The following is a 13,799-nucleotide window of genomic DNA, read 5'->3' as shown; positions in this document are numbered from 1 at the left end:
TGAGTTCGCTACTCCTGTGTATGTCAGTGCAGTATGTTTTTTGCCCATATACAGTGTCTTAGAAAGTAGCCTTCAAACGGACGCCTTACTTACCCGGAGCGAAGTCAAATCTTTGGAGCAGAGGCCCTATTGCAAGGCATCCAGGGTTCTCAGCAACACAGGAGAGGCAGACAAATTCGAACAAAACGCTAGACGGTCTTTTTACAAACTCCTAATCAAAGGTTAGGATTTTGACTTTTATTAAATACAAACAAAAAATATAAGAAATGAAAACTGTCTTAAGTCTAAAGGCTAAACGCTCGGTCCAAAGAAAAATGAAAAGGAAAAAGAAGAACCCTGATGAAGGGGTCGTTCTCTTTTTATACCCCTCTCGGTCAGGCAGGACATGTCCTAGTTTGGTATTATATCTCATCATGAAATATTGGTTCTGCTTTTTTGTTTTGCTTAGTTGCCAGTCAGCTTTTTTTTTTGCTGACAAACAGTTTCTTATAGCTGGTACATTATGTTCTTACATTCTGCCTTTTTATATTTTGTTCACAGCACATCTCATTTAGCATAACACGCTTTAATACTAACACAAACTTTTTATATCTAAGCAAACACATTTTATGTAAATATTAGCAAAACACTCTCTGGATCCGCACCTATGATGGCCAGGCCGAGGCTGGGCCGAATGACAATCCCAGCGTTTGCTCTCTGCAAATTAGTTTGCCTCAGAAGCATGCTGTTCAAATGGTGTCAAGGGTGAGTGCCATTTATGTCAAGAGTATATTTGAAGAGCAGATAAGTGAACACACACACATACATACACACACACACACACACACACTGATACACACACACACACACACACACACACACAGATACACAGACACAAACACACACACACACAAAACACACACACACACTGATACACAGACACACACACTAAATGCATACAGTTAAGCGCACACACGCACACACACACACACACACACACACACACACACACACACACAAATACAAATTACACACAGTAAATACACACAGAATCCTAGATAGGTGGATTTTTTCTAGACATCCAATTTGCCCATCAGTGCAGTGCGGTGTTGTGCCTGCCGCAGCCCATGCGTGTTTGCACTTAGCCTTAAGCTGCCGCCGAGCCAAGCACATGGAAGGAGAGAGAGCTAAGACAGGTCCACCACTGCACTGTGTCAGGTCCACCACTGCACTGTTAAAGGTCCACTACTGCTCTGTGTCAGGCTGCTTTTATTTCCACTTCATACACAGAGGGACGACCAGAGTAGCCGATGGGCAGGGTACAGCAATAGCCCTTAATGTGCATGCTATTATGCAAACCCTCGCTACGGTCTGTGCCCTTTCGCTGAATTGTCTGACCTCTTTCTGCATGACCGTTCTCTCCGAGCATGGTGGGCACGCCGCTGGAGAGGTTGGTGGGGGTCATGGGAAACTTGGCCAGGTTCCGGGCAGTGCACCAGCAGTGTTCATATGTAAATACAGCAGCCGGCGTTCCAAATGGATGTGTGTGTCCTGTGCTGTCGGCTGCAGCTCTTTTGTTCATGTCCTCTGTAGCTCACCTTTTCTGTGATCCTCGTGTATCTACAGCACTTTGCGTCCTGTTGTAGGGGCGTGGGTGACCTGGCGTGGCATAATGCCTGGTAATAGGTGTAGATTGTTGTGATTTTCTTTACCTGAGTAGGGGAGATCTGGTTGGTGGAGCAGAACTCTTTTGTCTGGCTTTCATCTCTTTCATCTCTAGAAGTATCATCTCGTATCATTTGCTTTCCCACTCTGATATTTCAAAGCTCTTGCAGGCTGAAAGCTCCTCTCTCATGGTTATTATTGCCTTTCACGCACTGTCACCCAGAAAATGAATCTCTTCCCCTACCTAATTTTTCTCCCATAAATTTGCCTCATGCATAAAACCACGACCCTTATTTTCTCTGTACTGTGTGTGTGTGTGTGAGCGAGATATTGTGTGTGTTTTGCTGTGTGCATTTAATTTAGTGTGTTTGTTTGTGCATACCTGTTGGCCTGTTTGTTTGTGTGAGGGTGAAGTAGAGGCTGTTGAGTCTTGATAGAATAGTTCGTAAAGTAATGAACAGCTGCTGTTTTCAGTCAGCATGTTTAGTTTTGATTGTTGCTTACTATTTTGTTTTTACTCATTGTTGTCATTTAAATTATTATTAGTGTATACTGCTCCTTCATCAAGTAAGGTTATCTTTTTTTTGGATTGTTTGTGTCAGTTTCAAAGCAAAAGCATGTTACTCAAGTGCTAAAACCTGACCCAATCACACACTCACTGAATGGGTCGAATTACCACTCAAAGCCAATATACAGTGGCTACTTACAATGGCATGAAATAATTGACAGGAATCAATGCCTGCAGCTCTGGTTTCAAGCTCTCAAGTTTCTTGATGTAGCCAAAGTATATAGCCTCATTGGTTAATGCAGCCAGAGCGTATAGTCCCAGGTAGCCAACACCTGGGGTGCAGGACTGTAGGGAAGGATCTAGATGGCCTGATCTGGATAGCCTCCCTAATGGTGTACTGGACACAAATGGTGACATCCTGACTGAGGCAAAGTTTTGGGGATTCAGAGAGAGAGAGAGAGAGAGAGGCCATAGGTGTGCTTTTGCCTCTGCTGGTTTTCTGTTATGCTGGTTGTAGCTGCAGGTGCTGGGCGCAGTCATAACAATAAGATCCGTTTAGTGCATCCACACACACACACCCAGGGTGACCACATCTAAACAAAGCTTGAAATTAATTTGCGGTCAGCTGGACGGCATCAAGAGAGGAATACCCAAATAATAGTAATAAAGCATTGAGCCCCTGATGAAATAAGAGTCCATTAGCATGCTCATTTAGTCAGGTTGTTATTTTTTTAATATGCGTATAAACCTGATTTGATGGACACCAATATTAAACGCTTGTTGCTTGCAGAAACTCTGTCAGAAGATTCCAATTCTGCCGTTGCTTGTGGAAGTGTTCAACCCCCCAGCTCTTAACCCATGCCATGCTGTAGAGATGACATCAAACTGGTTTCAGTTGTGGCTATTGCTTGGAAAAGCACATATAAGCCACATTGATTGGCTAATTTGTCAGCATATTTGCATATTTGATTTTGTGCTAAATATTAAGTCTTGTCAATCTGCCAGGCATAATAATAATAATAATAATAAGCTTTATTTGTATAGCACATTTTATACACTGAATGCAATGCAGCATATTTGATTTTGTGCTAAATATTAAGTCTTGTCACTCTGCCAGTCATAATAATAATAATGATGATAATAATAATAATAAGCTTTATTTGTATAGCATCTATCATACACTGAATGCAATGCAGCACAAAGTGCTTTACATTTGGAGAATTTAACACACAATAATAGAGAAAATGTAGTTATACAAACAAACAATCAACTCTCCAGTAATAGATGTGATGGGTAGCCCATTACAGGAGACCCCACACAAAAACACCCGTGTTTGTTTTGATATTGCTTGATCCCATGTGCACCATCAACCTGTTTCTTAATGTGTCAGCACAACCCTGTTAATGTTTCACAGCTACCCATTTGTCTTTCTCACGTTCTTCTCTCTCTTTTTTTCTTCCCCTTCTCTCTCCCTCTCCCTCTCTCTCGCTCCGTTTCCCTCGTGCAGATCAGTCAGATGCTGGGGAACGAGATCAAGTTTGGACTACGAGAGCCTGCGGGACTGAGGTAAGATGATTCCGCCTCTGAGGGCGCGTCTCTTCTGCCTCTTACTGACCTGCTGGAATTGCTCTCGTCCACCATTATCCACCATCTCCCTCTCTCTCTGCTTTTTTCTGCCGCTCTCTCTCCCTCCCTCTCCCTCTCCCCCTCTCTCTCTAGAGCACCCCTTCACTCTCCCTCTCTTTTTGCCCCCCCCCCCCCCCTCCTCCACTGGGAGTCGTGCTGTTTCCTTATGACTGCACTCAGTCTAGTGTTGCTTCTTTGCTTCTACAGGTGCCGGAGAAGCATCTAGTCAGCCTGCTGATCAGAGGCTATTTAGGTCCTGAAACTAATGTTTAGCCTGCAGGTCTCTCTGCAATAATCTTGTTAAAAAGTCTACTTAATTAAACAGTAATTAAAATGACAGTATGTACTGTACCTCTTTGTGCATGGACAATATATTATTGAATTGCATTACTGAAGATATTTTGTCTCCTTAATCAAGGCTTGCCAGGTTTATATATAGGACTTCATAACTGACTCACAACTGGTCTATTCAAATGTTAACTCAGGCAGTAATGTACCCAGCCATCAGACAAGAACATGGCAGTACGTAGTTAGCCCGAATAAATAATGAACTACCTCCTTTGCCATTGCTTGTTGTGAATGATTTATGGGATGTATCTGTAAAGAAGATCTCAATGAAAACAATGTGATGTCCTTAACGTCCTGTGGTCCTGCTTAGTTTCTGAAACCAAAAAGAATGTCATTCAGACGTGCAAAACGCAATGCCGTGGCCTTGGGTACTGTGTCTTTCTCTGGAGCAGCCTACGAGGCACTCAATAATGCACGTCTGTGCTGCTGCTGCTGCTGCTGCTGTTGCCTCCGATGGGTATCGAGCGTAACAGTGTGTCCTCTCCTGCAGGCCGTGGATCCTCTTCTCCGCGGTGGTCTTCACAGCCGTGGCCCTCATGGTGAGTGTGGCGGTGAGAAGGGCGAGGAAAGAGAGGCGGGGGCGGGGGGGTCGGGCGGAGCGCTCCCCGCCAGGGCGCGGGCACCTGCGGGAGACGTGGCAGCGCCAGGCGTCCAGTCTGCCTCATTAGGCTGCGCTGGAGAGACAGTGAGCAGGTGGTCAGAGGGGATCGGAGCGCTATGCTAGTACCGGCGATTCCTCCTCGCGGGCTGCTGGAGGGGACTGGAGAGGGGGCTGATAACTGAGAGAGTGTTGCATTTTATTAATGTATTTATTTTTTAAAGATGTGTGGGGTGGGTGTGATTACTCGTACTCTCATCCTCTAGTAATAGTATTGATTGATGCAGTATTAATTCCTCTAGTAATAGTATTGATTGATGCAGTATTAAATCCTACCTAAGTTCTCCTCTGCATTGTAGCTTGACTGTTATTCCTCATGTTCATAAGTTGCTTTGGATAAAAGCGTTTGCTAAATGAATAATTGTAAATGAAAATGATTACGTCAGCATCATAGTGCCCTGCGGACCCAGACCCCCACAGCCCTTGTCTGTATAATGTACTGAATATAGACTCATTCAGGTCAGCTGACTAAGTTCAGTGACTGAGCCACATTGTAGTTTCACTGGGTTAATGATGTATGACAATGAGATGAATGGCTGTCATTGACTTTCAACATGGACTCATCAAGCTCATATGAATGCGATAGTTGTTGTAGTTTGTGATTGACTGTGTGTGTGTGTGTGTTTGTGTGTTCCCTGTATACCTGTAGGCCCTTACGGTCCCTAGTCAGCTGTATGAAATTGTGTTTGAAGAGGAGCAAACAGCCACGAGTCTCTCTGTACGTCTCTACGGAGGAGCCCTGCTCAGTAAGATCTCTTTTGTTCTCTCTTCCATTATCTCTTCCTTTCTCTCACTCTTTCTCTCTCGCTCTTTCTTTCTCTCTTTCTCTCTCCCCCTCTCTTTCTCTCGTTCTCTCTCTCTTTGTCTGTGTGTCTTACCAGTTCCTCTCACTTATCTGTTGTCTCTCTTTGCCCCCTCCCCATCACTGTCCAGCTCTCTCCTCCTTTGTCAGCCACACAAGCGAGGTTCTCTGTGTGTTGGATGAAGCCGCTCTTTGATTTGAGTCTGAATATTGTACACAGAGCTCTGTCTGACTGGAGACACATAATCCCATACACAGACACCATCATTTCCTCACTCCCATTCAAAAGGCACACAATATACTTCTTATATGATGGCCCACACTGTAGGCTCTATGCTGAGGCGAGGGGGGCTGGGAGGAGGTGGAGGGGGTGGGGGTGGGGGTGGCCTGCAGAATGAGGGAGGTGGAGTATTCCTCCAGATGAAAATGCTCCATGCCACTCACTCTTTTAATTACACATGAAATCCTGCATCTGTACGCCACTGTCATCAGCCAGACAATGAGCCCTCTTTTTCTATCTCTCGGTCTCTTTCTCTCTCTCTCACTCTCTTACACTCGCTCTCACTCTCTCACACATGTTCTTGCTTTCTCTCGCTTTCTTAGTCTTTCTCACTCTGTACATCTGTGCATCTGTCTATGTGTGCTCATGTGAGAAACAAAGGCAGACACCCACCCACACACACACACCAACACACACACACACACCCACACACACACCAGGGTTGTGCACAATTAATTGCAATTCTGCTTCCTGTTTGCTACCGCCAGTGAAATTCAAGAATTGAATTGGAATTTAAGAGACAGTTTCAATTCAATTATGGAATTTTGCACAAGCCTGACACACACACACACACACACACACACACACACACAAACACACAAACACAAGCATACACAGAGAAGATGAAAAAGCATGTTTTGGAAGCCATAATTCCCCTGTCTCTCAGACTGTGGAAGAGGCAGAGTGAGGTGAGGCTGTTGTGAGTGCTTAGGGCTTTTAACTAAGCCTTAGTGCTGCTGCAGTGGCAGCTCGAAGGCGTGCTGTGTTTGAGGGCTTTAAGGGAACCACGCAGATTGTGTGGGATTTTCATAGATGAAGGTAGAGCACCGAGGAGTGAGGTGGTGGGGAGGTCACTTTTTGCCAGAAGCGTCAACATTCCTGTCCAGTTAAGCCTCTCTCCCTCTCTTTTTCTCTCTCTTTCTCTCTCTTTCTTTCTTTCTTTCTTTCTTTCTCTCTGTCCCTCTCTCTTTCATGGTTTCTCTATCTCTCCCTCTCTCTCGCGCGCGCGCTCGCTCACACACACATGCACGCACACACACACACATGCATTCCACACTCAGTCCTTTTTCTTTCCCTCACACAGACACGCACACACAAATAGTAACTGTGTTCTTGCTCACCCCCACTCCCCTTTGTTTACCCTTGTCGCTGAATCCGCTTAAAGATAGAACACACCCACAGCTCTAGGTGGAGAACATGCCTATGGAGATACAACACACCCACACACATAGGTGGAGAACATGACTATGGAGAAAGAACACACCCACAGCTCTAGATGGAGAACATGGGTATTTTCAGTGCAATTTTCAGTGCCCCCAGTGACTACATTACATTGCGTTACATTTGGCTGACTCATTTTTAACCAAAGCGACTAACAACAAAGCAATTCTCTCAACAATTATAGGACAATTTAAAAAAGGTAGAGTACAGTAAGAATAAGTGCATTAGTGAGTGCTGATTTTACTTTTGAATGTGAATTTGATTACATCATTCCTCCACTACACGTACCGCCTCCTCAGTTGTTGTTGTTGACACCCGATCAATCAGTATTACTGTGGGGGGGGGCAGCAGCAAACAGGGCACATCCCCTGGGCAGCACAAGGAAGCCAAATGGCAGGGTGTTATCTAGGGAGGAAAAAACACCGCAGAGTGTGACAGATGGACTGAGACATTCACAGAATATCTGTAAGCAACTAGACCTTGAGTTTGTCACACACCACTTTGGCTTTCCCATGACCCCTCTGTGTCTGTCACTCTTACCTCTGACCCTCTACTGCTGTGTGTGTGTGTGTGTGTGTGTGTGTGTGTGTGTGTGTGTGTGTGTGTGTGTGTGTGTGTGTGTGTGTGTATGTGACCTCCACAGGTCTCTCCCTCATTATGTGGAATGGGCTGTACACCACTGAGAAGGTCATTCTCCAGTGGACCCTGCTGAGCGAAGCCTGTTACTTTGCCATCCAGTTTATAGGTGAGGTGCCATGGGTACATCTCGGTGCATTCCTACATGCTTGAATGAGACTCTAATGTGACCCCCTTACACCTGGGTCTTTTGATTTGGACTGGACTTCCCTAGGAGCAACATCGCCCTCTTGTGGTGATTTTGGTAGCACATGTTGACTTGCCAACAAGAACCTTCACAGTATCCAGCCTACAGGCAGCACTCTCTAATGAGTACAGTTAGCAGGCTAAGGTACAAGTATAGAATGGAGGTGCGGTGGTTGGATCATACCTGCATGCAGAGTTCATTGTCAATAATAATAAAGTCTTGAGAGACAGAATCGTGTTTTTCAATGTGCCAGTGCTTACTATAATAGCTATAATATCTTAAAAAGTGCTGTGTTGGGGAGCTTTTACATCCTAAAAACATAAATCCTGATTACATATAGTAACATGCAATTAAAATGTAGTCTTTCATGAAAAAATAACAACAAATCCAGATAAAGTTTTAACTTTTTTTTTTTTTTTTTTTTGTAGGCACAGTATCTCAGTAAAATGCTCATTTCACAATAACATGTAGCCCTAAAGGCCAACGCACACTGTCGTCAAGTCAGGTTTATTTATATAGCGCATTTCATACATTAAAGGAGTGCGCCCGAGCGGATGGTGGCTCAGACTGAAGGATGTACAAATGCTGCGTTGTAGTCAAAAGGCTTTTCTTTTATTATTCTTTTTTTGTTAGACTGCCGGCAGGTTAATACAAAAACAAAACAATGATGACAAACAAACAAACAAAGCATTTAGTCAAAATAAGAAATAAACACCGGGACGATGCCCACGCATAACTAGGCCTACCTCTGAGGTCTTTTGGCATGACCTCTAGCTACAGAGGAATCTCCCGTCTGAGCTAAACAGCCCCCATTTAAAACACAGGTCTCCATCATGTAACGATATAAATCAGTTAACGCATACGCACCATATTTTGGATGATAACACAACATCCAGGCAATACACATTACTAAGAAACATTCATGTGCACTTACTATCATGCCCAACAAAACCTCATTAAGGAAACAAATATAAACCGTCTAGACACCCTTGCTCCAATGATCTCACTTCAAAGCGCGAAAAGAACGCACAAAAGTTCTCCGTGCCATGCACCTCAGTTTGCTCCCATTACCCGGAAGACACTACAAGCAGGCAACCAGGTAAGCATGTTAATACATATCTCCACATACAGACCTAACATTTCTCGCTATCGGCTAGTAAGCATTGATGTTAAAAATGCGCGCTTATCGCTTACATTACCGTACAGATAGAATATGCTACAGTCGGCCCGACGCATATTGCGTCTTCATTTCCCGTACATACACTCACATAAACATGTTCCCGTGTGGAATTACCTTTGCTCTTTGACACACAGCAGGTCTTAAACACACACACAACTTCACATGTCCTCAATCAATATTACAACCAGACACATATCGTAATACATAGGCTTTCATATTCATTCCAACAAAAGTCGTTGTTTATGCTGAAGCGGGAAAACTGCCTTTGTCCGCGTGACAGATGCGCTGCACTCTGTCACACATACACAGAGGTCATTCAATGTGCTTTACATAAACAAAACCAAACAATAATAACAAATAAAAGCATAGAAGGGCAATATAGTCAAAGAATAGTTCAAAAGGTAAAGATCATAATAAAAAGAAAACACAAGGTAAAATCATTTAAAAATAAAGAATAATTAGTAAGCAAAAACAAAGGCAAAAGTAGTAAAAAAGTAATAAAAGACCAGGTAGAATAATTATAAAGGCATATTCAGAATTTGTAACTCGGTGCAGTTAGCAGAAAGCATCTGAGAACAGTTTGGTCTTAAGTCTAGATTTAAAACTGGCTACAGTTGTGCCGTCACTTGCCACGCACATCAGCATCGGCGTTTGTAACTGGTAAACACTGGATGAACAATGGATTTTATGCAGGGGAGCCGACAAAATAGCACTGAATCGTAATCTACACGGCAGCGGTGGCAAAGTGCGATGCTGGTGTGCGGAGTTGTATTGACATGAAAGCGGATTGCGTTGGCCTTATGTGGCATTATTATTAAGGCCTTAAACTAAACTAATGTGCATCTCTTTTTCTTGACTCTTCAGTGACCTCCATCACTCTCATAGAACTGGGCCTTTTCTCCAACTCAGCCATTCTCCTCCTCCTCAGCCGCCTGCTCTTCCTCACGGTCTCTCTGTCATACTACTACAACCTGGGCCGCCGAAACAGGAAGATGTGAGGAGCCCGAGGGTGGTCGGACTCACGCGCGGCGACAACGGAAGTGCCAAACATCGAGTTCACTTTCCCATCAACCCCAGCTGCCGTCAGGAAAGAACACCTAAGCCTTGTTGGAAATTACATCACCACACACATCACAGTTTTAATGCCTTTTTACAATATTCTTTTTTGAATAGGGAACATCGCCACGTGTACACAGTAAATAAGAAGTGTTGTTTTCTTTTTTGTTGTTGTTTGATTTGTGGTGCATCACCATAAACAGTATCTTGCCCTGTGATGTTTCTGTCCAGGATATCACAAGAACTGCTGCTGAGCATGACATGAAATGCTGCCATTTCAGAGTTCAGTATGATTTTAGTGGGATAGTTTGATCGCTTGATATGTCTTAATTACACAACCCTATATTTTCGCGAACACAGTATAGACTTAACAAGGACAATGATATTAACAAACAGCCTTTTCAGCTTTAGGAGGCTTTCTGCACTTGGGCCTTCTCATTTGCAAAAGCCTCCTTGCTGCGCTCAGCCCCTCAGCCCAGCCGGGTACATTTTTAAATCCTCCACAAAAGAGTCCTCAAGTCACCTCCTCCCCTCAGACAGGACAGGACAGGACAGGAGTTCACAGGGCACACTACGCTATCAGGGAATAAGCATTTGAGTAACCATTAAATTACTCATATGGGAAGAAAATAAGGACATTGTACTGAACGACCAAAGTTAAAAGGCTACTATTTACATGAACAACACTACACGGTTTGCTCTAGACTAGAGTAACACACTACATGTATCTGCATGCAGCAATTTATATGAACTCTCTCACTCTTTCTCTCTTGTAATGTGAGATTCGGTGGGTCGGTGTGCCGCCGCTAGCCCTTGTCCCTGATCTGTAGGTAGAGAAAACAAAAGAGCTTGACTCTTCCAAGTGATTTGTGACCAGGCATGTACAGTGTAGCAGACTGCTTTTGTTGATCAGTTGTAGCACAGATGTTTCCTTCTACTATAGTGTTGCCTTAAAAACTTCCGATATAGCGACAGGACGTTCAGTCATGAATCAGTGTCTTCTTTCTAATTCACAGTAGCCATACTTACTGCCAATAATTGTGATTATTATGAACTGTAAATTGCACAATTTATCTTTTTTGGGGGATATTTTATGAATATAAGCTTATTTATTTGGCTGAGTGTGTCTTGAGTGTCTGGAGTCATTTTGTATTTTTGGTATGACGTGAGATGGGTATATCCCTTCCTTTTGTAGTGGACTACTGCATGCATAAGATACATGTTTAAGTAGCTTTTGTAGCAGACATCTTTAAAAAAGGAATGTGCCGCACCTAAGGAGAGATGAGATTAAGCATGTGAAATGATGAATCACAAAATGCCACCCAGCTGTACACTAATGTTGTTTAGAGCTATCGAAAAAAAACTATTCTGTGTGCATTTTTGTTTTGTTTTTGTTTTTGACACAAGTAGACGTTATTTTGTAAGTGAGTGTAGGTTTGTGTGTGTGTGTGTGTTTGTCTGTGTGTGTGTGTATGAGAGTGTGTTAAAAGAGCTTTGTGCATATTCCAGGAAGAACGTCATTTGTCCACCTGTTTATTTTTCAATTTCAGTCGTTATCATTGTGAACAGTGTTCTTTATACGTCACATAAGCACCCCTGACTGATGTTTTGACCACTACAATTTTTTTTTTAAATGAACAAATTCACTGAACCACATGTAATAGTAATATCTGGAGATTATAAGGCAACCTGCCCGGTAATGGACTGCATGTAGTGCCCACAGAGCTGGTGCTGGATTGGGTTTGTTTACAGAAAAGGTCCTCTGGCAAGAGGAGGCATGGAATATTCCCATGTGTTGCAAACACGGCTGGACACACAGAGGGGCAGATTTGTTTATGACTGCAGCAAGTGTGTATGCGTGGGTTAGTAAATCACAGTGTTCTGACTGTTTGTTTCCAACCATGGTAACCCGAAGGACTCTGCTATGGCTTGAAGTGCATCATAGAGGTTCTCTTGTGCCCAGTAAGGCAGTGTTGAAATGTTTGGCAAAGCAAGTATCCAGCAAAGGTTTTAACTCTGACAGGCGCTCCTGTGAGACAACAATTTTCTTCTTTATAAAGTTTAATTAACCATGGCCTTCTAACATGTTTGTTCTGGCCAAGTGCAAAATATCTAACCAATGGCAATTAGAGTGCTGTGCACCAACAACTGCATGTCCACAGTCGCTGATTAGACGGATTCACTGAAGCTGTTTTTTTTTTTTAATTATTTTTTTTCTCTTTAAATTAGCTGTATAGAATAGTAGCTGAACTGGAACTCATTTACCAGAACACCCTAATGGACTCTGATGCATGTTCAGCTTGATTGTCCAGACTGGTTAAGGGGATCAACCACCATCTTTTATGTAGTTTCCTTTTGTAGTAAGAAGTACAAGCACAAAAGTATACTCGTCATTCATTATCAAACTGTTCTGAGCAACAAACCAATTCTTGTCATCATCATCATCCAGGTTTCATTAGGTCTACAGAGTATCAGTACTGCCCAGGAAGCCCTTGTGTAAGGTGTGAAATGTGTGTGTCAGTCATTTGATGACTACTTGTATCACTACCACTTGATAACTGTTAATAACTGCACTACCACTTGATAACTGTTAACTTGATAACTGCAGATTAACAGCGGTCTCTTCATACCTACTTTACGTGTGTAAGGCTATTCGAGATAGTTTTGTTTGTTTTTATCTGTGTATGTGTAAATATTGTACAAAAGAGAATGTGGTTGTCCTGAAATAGTTTTCAAATAAAGATATACATGATCACTTAACTTCACTGAACTTCTTTGCTGTTTCCCAACCTTGGGCTCGGGACCCCATGTGGGGTCACCTGAAATTCAAATGGGATGGCTGAGATACTGGGTATCTTAAAATTGACCAGTACATTACATAAGAATATACATTAAATAATAATAATATATATATATATATATATATATATATTAAAAACCTCATGAAACTAGTATGGATCCTACAATCTAGCTATATAAATATACATTTTACAGCCCGCATGAGATCTTTGATGAAGATCAAGCAATGTAATCATACTTGAAATTCAAAATACCGCTCTCGACTGGAAGTTACAGCAGAGATGAGATGCGCACTCTCACAAGATGTTGTGAATGCTTGGGGTCGCTAATGTTTTGCGACATCAAAATAGGGTCACCTGCCAAGAAAGGTTGGGAACCCCTGCTCTAAGATGTTATTTTCATGAATTGTGCTCTTGGTATCTAACAGCAGCGATATGAGCGGTTTATTTCCAGGTTGTGTTTATCTTTCCCATGAGACATTGCTCAACACTCACAGGTTAACTCAGGGCAATCTTTGTGGCAGCTGGCCTCATAAAATGTGTAGTTATACATTTGTCCTGCAGAGGGCAGCAGAGTGTCACATTCCCCTGAGCAGTTTTCCCATTGAACATACTGGGCTTCTTCAGCAACTGGACAGCTTGTTGTAATACTGTTCAGTGACGACAGCAATAAAAATCTCCACTTTACAGACATGGTGAGAAGAACTCCTTTAACCAGCATATGGTTACGGCTGTAACCTGGTAAATCTTAACTGGGTGTAGTCAGGGGGAGTGGTCTGTTCCTTACATGCTTAGACACACAGATGTGTGGTGCTTTCCTGGGATTCTGATTGGTTCGCTTCCCAACATTCCTCC

The 13,799-nt window shown here is 43.0% G+C and overlaps 1 protein-coding gene and 1 long non-coding RNA gene across 3 annotated transcripts in view; one reads left to right on the top strand and one right to left on the bottom strand.

The window, feature by feature from the left end:
* The window catches only part of LOC121723595, a 6,587-nt gene extending 6,107 nt beyond the window's left edge, over nt 1-480 (bottom strand). Inside the window, exon 1 of the long non-coding RNA XR_006034984.1 lies at nt 94-480. This is a non-coding gene — a long non-coding RNA (uncharacterized LOC121723595). The remainder of the gene's footprint in view (nt 1-93) is intronic.
* LOC121723594 (tumor protein p53-inducible protein 11-like) overlaps nt 1-12,906 on the top strand; it is a 52,559-nt gene extending 39,653 nt beyond the window's left edge. For both annotated transcript variants that reach the window (XM_042109404.1, XM_042109403.1), the window contains 5 exons: nt 3,660-3,718; nt 4,617-4,665; nt 5,434-5,530; nt 7,731-7,832; nt 9,955-12,906. In XM_042109404.1, coding sequence (XP_041965338.1) covers nt 3,660-3,718; nt 4,617-4,665; nt 5,434-5,530; nt 7,731-7,832; nt 9,955-10,088 — 441 coding nt within the window. In that variant the 3' untranslated portion in view covers nt 10,089-12,906. The remainder of the gene's footprint in view (nt 1-3,659; nt 3,719-4,616; nt 4,666-5,433; nt 5,531-7,730; nt 7,833-9,954) is intronic.
* Nucleotides 12,907-13,799: the final 893 nt, after the last annotated feature.

The sequence above is a fragment of the Alosa sapidissima genome, chromosome 11, assembly GCF_018492685.1.
Source record: "Alosa sapidissima isolate fAloSap1 chromosome 11, fAloSap1.pri, whole genome shotgun sequence".
Taxonomy (NCBI): Eukaryota; Metazoa; Chordata; class Actinopteri; order Clupeiformes; family Clupeidae; genus Alosa; species Alosa sapidissima.
This window is presented reverse-complemented; position numbering and strand designations above follow the sequence as displayed.